Here is a 7500-nt window from a genome sequence, read left to right on the forward strand (position 1 = left end):
ATTGTGAATAATATGGGAATTTATCCCCAAGTAATCCCCAAACTTGTGAATAACATCGGAATATTTTCCATGTAATTCCCAATTTTGTGAATAACATGGGTACATTTTCCCAAGTAATTCCCAAGTTTGTGAATAACTTGGGAACATTTCTCCAAGTATTTCCCAAAGTTGTGAATAATATGGGAACATTTTTCCATGTAATCCCCAATGTTGTGAATAACATGGGAACATATCCCCAAGTTATTCCCAAATTTGTGAATAACTTGGGAACATTTCCCCAAGGAATTCCCAAATGTGTGAATAACATGGGAACATTTCCCCATGTAATCCCCAAAATTGTGAATAACATGGGAACATTTACCCAAGTTGTTCCCAAGTTTGTGAATAACTTGGGAATATTTTCCATGTAATTCCCAAGGTTGTGAATAACAAGGGAACATTTTCCCAAGTAATTCCCAACGTTGTGAATAACATGGGAACATTTCCCCAAGGAATTCCTAAAATTGTGAATAACTTGGGAACATTTCCCCAAGTAAGTCCCAAATTTGTGAATAACTTGGGAATACTTCCCAAAGTAATTCCCAAAGTTGTGAATAATACGGGAACACTTCCCGAAGTAAATCCTGAAGTTGTGAAGAACATGGAAACATTTCCCCATCTAATTCCCAACAATGTAAATAACATGGGAAATTTCCCCATGCAATTCCCTAGTTGTTAAAGATATGGGAATATTCATCATACTGTTCCCATTGTTGTGAGTAATATGAGAGCATCCCCCAAGAAATTTCCCAATTTTTTCTAATAATATGGGAATTTGTCCCCATATTACCCTCAAGCTGGTGAAAATAATAGAAATATTTGCCTTAATTTATTCCCAGTAAAATCTTTTTCACAGTTTATTCCCTCTCAGAAATGGTAAAAATGATGTGGTCAAAGCAATAAATCATTACTAAAAATATTAAGGACAGCTATTTTTCAAAAAACTTTATTACTTGAGTTTCGAGATTTCCATGACTTACAGCCTTTTTCCAGTCCATGAAAATGTCAAAAATAAAATTTCTTGACTTTCCAGGATTTTTACCTACATGTAGGACCCATACCAAAGTTGTGAATGCTATGAGAATATTCTGAAGTTAGTCCCAAAATTTCCAATATGATCTGACTCATACTACAAGCTCACCAAAAAGCACTGTGACTTTTAGAAACATCCATTAATACTGCATATTAAACTGTCTAATCAGATGTTTTTTGTTCTGACTTTTTGAGCAATGCACTTGCACACAGCATGGTAACTTTTACGACCACTACACGACTGCTTTTATGCATGAGTACATATTCAAATAAATGTGTACATGTCAAAACATTGAGATAATGCACTTATTTAACTCTGAATTGCTTTTATCCAGGTTGAGGCGCTATCCCAGCAGCCTTCAGCAATTGAGATCATTGATCCCCAGGCCACAGTGTTTCTTGCACCTCTGCCACGAATTTCTCTTACATACACATTACCATTAGGAAATCTCAAACTTGGGATATAGAAGTAGACATCCACTGTCTTGTTAATAAAATCAACACTTTGAATGTGTCCATGCCAGATGTCTTGATTGGATTCCCCCTGAATAAGTATCATGTCACCTACCTCAGGATATACAGGCACAATTAATGGATATGGAAGTTGCTTGAAATGTCGCATATAATCAACTACTGTCAACAAATTGTTATCATTTGGATAGAGAATTACTTTCCTGCAAATGTCTTCAACCAAAAAGACCGTGGAGTTGGAAAGAGGTTGGCATTTAACTTTAACAAAACCACTCCAAAAGTTTCTGTCAACTTCACCATTATCTCTTATTTGTAATGGATAACACATTCCTTGGCCTAATAAACTACAAAAGTCACCTTCACTTCGGACAGACAGAAATTCTTGCAGCTGGATGACAGTTTCCTGCCCATTGACTAATGCAATCACATATTCTCCAGAGGCAAAGGCAGTTCCATCAAAACCAGTGTCTTGTTTAAAGCATCTCTTGGCAGAAAATGCAGCCACTGGAACTTCCAAAGGAGAAATTCTCAATAGCTCAGCAATTTTGTGACAGTCGTCACCCTCAATAGGCTTGATATTTGACATTGAACCTACCAGAAAGGCTTTTCTTGGTGCAGGCGCCATTTGTGAAAGTACCTTAGCTGTATCATTAGAGCAAGCTATTCCCTGAAAGGAGATAAGTAGAATAGCATTCACCATGTGAATCCATTGAGCCAAGTGTGCCATTTAAGAAAGACATGAGAGTGACACAATATTTTTAACAATTAGACTACAATCTCAAACTTTCTATGAGGGACTAGTCAACAAGGTGCTGCCAAGTTGATTATCATTCATAGAAACCAGGATTGCAAAGGATTGCAGTCAAAAACCTACCATGTTACGGTTTTTTTTTTCTATGCCAAAAATAAAGATTAATTTGTAATGTGTAGATACATACTTCATAGACTGTTTTTTTTTTTTAACTGCAGTGTACATTTAATTGTAATAGTTGTAATTGTTCAAGCAAATTTAGAAAAAAACAAAGATTTTATCTTTTAAGAGCAATAGGCACTAGCAATAATATAGCAATAGCAATAATATTATACATGTTTTATCTGGGAATAGAAAACCCTAATGAGAGAACCAGTCAGACTCAGATTCAGGGACTTCCAACAGAACACAGCCGAGTGTCTACTAAATCCCATTACAAGTACATGTAGTTCACTGCATAGTCTAGTGTCACTCTATTTGTTTTTACATCTGCTGTGACTCTCTTCATAAAAGTCAAAGCATTGCACTACACAATGGCCTTAGAGAAAACTCAAGAAATTTCAGTGACATCTATTATTAAAAACATCCAAGTACAGTTTTATAACCATACTAACCACCAATACAATTCCACTAAAGCTAATATAACTAATATTTGATATTCTCAGTCTTTGTTTGGCTCACCAGTGAAACATCATGCCTTCCTGGGCTAGTTTCCTTTTTCATCTCCACTGATTTCAAGTATTCTCTTATTGCCTCAACATGGGCAAATGTAGTTTCAATTCCTTTTCCATTGTGTGACTTCTTTACATACTCCTTCACAGCTCTTTCAAAGACAGCACACCAAATGTTATCTGGAGCAGAAAAGTTTAAGATGTCTTCATGAATATGAATTAAGTTGTGCATAGAAATCGTGCACATTGCCAAACCTTGTACTTCTTCCACAAGTATATTTAGTCGCCATGCCAAGTTTCGGTGCAACTTAATCATATCCTGAGTCCATCCATTTCTTCCAACATGAAAGTGCAGTTCTGTTAACCTTGACACAAGGGACAGTATTTCATATTCCCTGTCACTGGTAACTTGACTCTCCATGATACATTCTGCCATTGGAAAAGAGTATTTCTGGAAACTTTCAGCTTTCCAATAACCAATACCTTTGCAGTCTTTTCCAATTTGTCTTGGGAGCCTTCCATCCTTGAATTCACCAGTCCAAGGAAAGTTTTCAATTTGTTTGTCAAGCTTGGCTTTGTCCAGCATTTCTAGATCCAAAGCTCTAACAACTTGATTCTTGACAACATTGAGGGGAACAGTGTGATACACATCATAAACAAGATGATTCAAAATGTCAAATCCATAGAGAGGATAAAGGTATTCATGAAAAATAGAGAGCCCAGTAAAACCTCTCTCTGAAGACATTTTTTTTCTAACACTTGACCTGCTTTCATGTTCAATGTCAAAAATATTTACAAGTTCTGATTCAATGGTCCTCTGTCCCCATGGATGTCTATAATGGAAGCGATTTTGGCCATAATAATAGTGTGTATTTGAACTATTCTCAAGATGCTGGCCTACCATCTTGCACCTACGACATCCACACTTCCCTTGGTTCAAAAACTTCCCTGTTTCGCATTGTCCAGGGTGGTCAGCTGTCCAGCACAATAATAGCAATTGCAGAGTTTCTAAGGGAGAAGGTTCATAGCCAGCAATTGTGATTCCTGTGAGGTAGTCCACTTGAAAACCTTGAATAAAACCATTGCACAAATCATTCATAAAAGGCTGCAAGAAAGGATCCAGTGACTCGGGTAGATTTGGAACTTCAAAGCATGGCACAAATCCTACAACATACACTTCATCCACATGATTTCTTTCACTCTTTTTCATATTGGCAATGGTAACTTCAAAAGACCCTGATCCTCTATAACTTGTGCCAAATGGCTGCCAGCCATCAAAGTGCCCTATGAGTGCCAAGTTTAACGGAGAACCTTTGGCCATCTTAATACAATGTTCAAAGTTTTCAAAGCAAACAGGACATTCAACAAGTTTAAAGACCCCTTCTCCGGCATCACGATCTGCTGCGTTTATCAAGTGGTCTGCAGATATAGGAATGTCACAGTGTGAACAGCGAGTTGGCAAAGCCCAAACACTTTCTGGGTTCCAAAACCACTGGAGCTCTGACCACCGCCTTCCATCCCAGATCTCTTTCTTTAAATGCCAGCCTTCCATATTCTCTAGCCAGTGTTCTTTTTCATACCAATGTGCCAACATTTTTGTACACATAGTTTTACTTCTAAACCAGTTCTTCACTTTATTTTCCAGACCCAAGTACATGTATTTTATGTAGCCTTCATTACCACAGTGAGGACACCTGTCGTCTTTGTTTTCCATGACACTGTACTTCCCATCATAAACAAACTTCTTGGTGGTCTTTCCATCCCTTGTGAATTCTTTTTCCTCACGACAGAAACAAATGAAGTACTGTTTAGCATCTTCATAGCCCTCTTCTTTCAAAAGCAACTGTACATCATTCCAACTCTTCGGCCATAAAGTACTCAAAATGTCACCATCCACATCTTCACCTAAAGATGTAAATAACAATGTCTTTCCATATTCTAAGACATCTTCAAACGTACTCACTGATACTCCACTTCTATGCTTTATTCTCAGTGCCTCAAGAACCGCCTTGACTACTAACTTCTTCATGGGATTCTGGGTGGAGTTTGCTTCATCGTCGTCAATCCTATCAGCAGGTCTCGTCTCGGTTCAGGATTACAACCAGTTCCAAATTCGTCTTCCACTGGTTGGTCAAATTCTCCAACATCTTCAAAGGATATATCACCTGAAATGTGCGAATCATTGTCTGAGTCACTGTTAAAAACACTAGCAGAATTGGTAGCTGCCAAGTGACACGTTTCTTTCCAGTGTCGAAGTTCCGTTTTTCTGTCAGTTGCCCTTCCATTGCACGCAAAACAAGGACAGTGTACATGTCTGTATATTTTTTCATTGCAATCGCAACCAGAAATTTCATCTCTGGACCAAGGTAAATTCACTCCCTCTGTAAAATGACTGCTCATAAAGAAACAACGGAATAAATTTTGGAAGTTTAATTTCCTCGAGCCGCCGAAGGAGCCGCCATATTTGTTTTTAAGTACATACGCCAGCAACTCAGTGGCCCAGCGGGATTCCATGACAAATCCAATTTTAACCAATAAGATCCAAGCGTCGAAAGAAGATAGCGACATCAGAGAAAAGGCAGGAAAACAATCTAATAAGAAATGCCGTAATATTATTCGATGTAAGCTAGTTTTGGCGCGTTTCGTTTCCGGCCTGTTTCGCTGCCTTTTTGACTTTGCTGTGGATAGATGTGTTTGCATCATCATGGCAGCTGAAGAAAGCGTTTCAGCAACTGAGGTCTCCAACAAGGAAGAGTCCTCATTGACCTTACTACAGAAGTTAGAAACCACATTTGGCGAAGAAATCAAAACAGCTTTTGAAAGTAAGTGTTCCACGTAGCGTGCACTCGGACTTTTGATGTAAGCTTTACGTTTGCGAAGCTTTTAGTACTTGAACTGACATTAATTGAAACATCCTAAACTTTAACTTTTGCTACTTAGAGGAGGAAATAATCGACGATTTCTCAATTAAAGACTTAGCTCAGAGAGAACCAGATGCGCCGATATTTACTAGATTGGGTCTGACGTATGGTAAAGCGGTGAAATTTAGAAAAGAATTTGGAGAACGTTTGGAGTCCGTACAGTCAAGACCATTGTCTCCCCCGGTCAAACCAACAATGGCAGCCATTGCCAGCTTTACACCAGAAACGAGACGACTGTATTTATCAAAGTAAGACATGTTTCTCTTGAGTTTATCGTTGGCCTGAACTTGAACTGGTATCATATATAACCTTTTCAACAAACATTCCTGGTTAGTTTCGCACAGGCGCATATTCCCTTCCCCTCTTCACAGCACAGTTATTTGGCACTCATCATTAGTAACCCCTCAGTAAGTACAATCCCAATGAAACTTTACTTTACCTCCCCAGTATCTTGCTTGTGTGAGTGCTGTAATTTAGAAAGAAATCTAACAAATCCTTCTGTTTCACTCTACCTACATAAACAGTGATATGTAAAAACAGTTATAATCCATCAAATATTTTTGCTCGTGCGCAATTGGTCTAAACTTGTCACGTGACTGAATACTCCCCAGGAATATCCGAGAATATTCCCCAGTTTTCAAAATTGCATGCGTTGCGTAAAAGATTTGACAGATAATAAACACAATAGCCTCCATTTGAGGCAAAAATATGCTCGGATATTTGTCCTTGGACATTATCTGTTCCTCGATGCTCAAGCTCTCGGAAAACTGTTCCTTTCTCGGAACAGATATTGTCTGCGAACAAATATCTGAGCATATTTTTGCGCCAAATGGAGGCTATTGTTGATTCAATCTTGATATAAAAATTTCTTGCAGAAGAAAGAAGGTTGGGGTTCTGGCAACTGAAAAGTGGGGGCCAGAATTTCCCAAGTTCAACTCTCCACAAATGAAGGCAGAACTAAATGAGTTCTCAGCAAAAATAGCACCACTTTGCAGTATCCCAGAGGTTGGATTCAATGAGGAGGGAATAGCAAAGCACATCCAAGATTTCTGTAATGAGCAGAGACGTTATCTCAAGTTGAAACGCTTTAAGGTACATAAATTACCCTTATTATTATTGATATTTCACTACACTGCACTGTTGAATGATTGGTATGTATGTGGGAGTGTCAGACATTTTATAGACAGACTAAATTGTTTGCTGTGACTAATTTTGTGATTTCTTGTATAAGATTGCAACTTCAGAGCTCTGCTAAGAACAATTGCCTTAATGTTTAATATGAATATACATTTTTTTTATTTGAAACTCTTTAGTCTGCTAGTTCTGAAGACAATGAAGTAGATCTAAATGACCAGCCTAAAAAGAAAAAGATTCATCGAAAGGTATGTGCTCATTAAATTTTTGTTGCGAAATTCTAATCACATATCTGTAACCTTGTTTACAAAAAGAGGACTGGAGGCACTAAGGTCATCGACGAACTTGTGTACTTACTTTCCTTGGAAAAATAGAGTAACCAATGATTGGTTGCACTAATTTGGTTATTGGGAAACTACCATCTAAACTTATCTGTGACAATTTTTGTTCAATTTTCAATAGTTATATTATGGCAGTGATT

At 37.8% G+C, this 7500-nt stretch overlaps 2 protein-coding genes across 6 annotated transcripts in view; one reads left to right on the forward strand and one right to left on the reverse strand.

Annotated features, from left to right (window-relative positions):
• The window catches only part of LOC137994830 (uncharacterized), an 85663-nt gene that overhangs the window by 68225 nt on the left and 9938 nt on the right, over positions 1-7500 (reverse strand). For 2 of the 5 annotated variants that reach the window (XM_068840421.1, XM_068840422.1), the window contains exons 3-4: positions 2975-5129; positions 751-2209 (exon numbers count right to left, since the gene is read on the reverse strand). The exons of 2 other annotated variants lie outside the window; for them this stretch is intronic. In XM_068840421.1, the coding sequence (XP_068696522.1) occupies positions 1382-2209; positions 2975-4993 (2847 nt within the window). In that variant the 5' untranslated portion in view covers positions 4994-5129 and the 3' untranslated portion in view covers positions 751-1381. Of the gene's footprint in view, positions 1-750; positions 2210-2974; positions 5130-7500 lie in introns of those variants that run through there. One more of the 5 variants, XR_011122195.1, reaches the window with a different exon arrangement.
• The window catches only part of LOC137994829 (uncharacterized), a 2324-nt gene continuing 1534 nt past the window's right edge, over positions 6711-7500 (forward strand). Inside the window, exons 1-2 of the mRNA XM_068840420.1 lie at positions 6711-6977; positions 7199-7267. Of these exons, the coding sequence (XP_068696521.1) occupies positions 6831-6977; positions 7199-7267 (216 nt within the window). The 5' untranslated portion in view covers positions 6711-6830. The remainder of the gene's footprint in view (positions 6978-7198; positions 7268-7500) is intronic.

The sequence above is a fragment of the Montipora foliosa genome, chromosome 3 (genome assembly GCF_036669935.1).
Source record: "Montipora foliosa isolate CH-2021 chromosome 3, ASM3666993v2, whole genome shotgun sequence".
NCBI lineage: Eukaryota > Metazoa > Cnidaria > Anthozoa > Scleractinia > Acroporidae > Montipora > Montipora foliosa.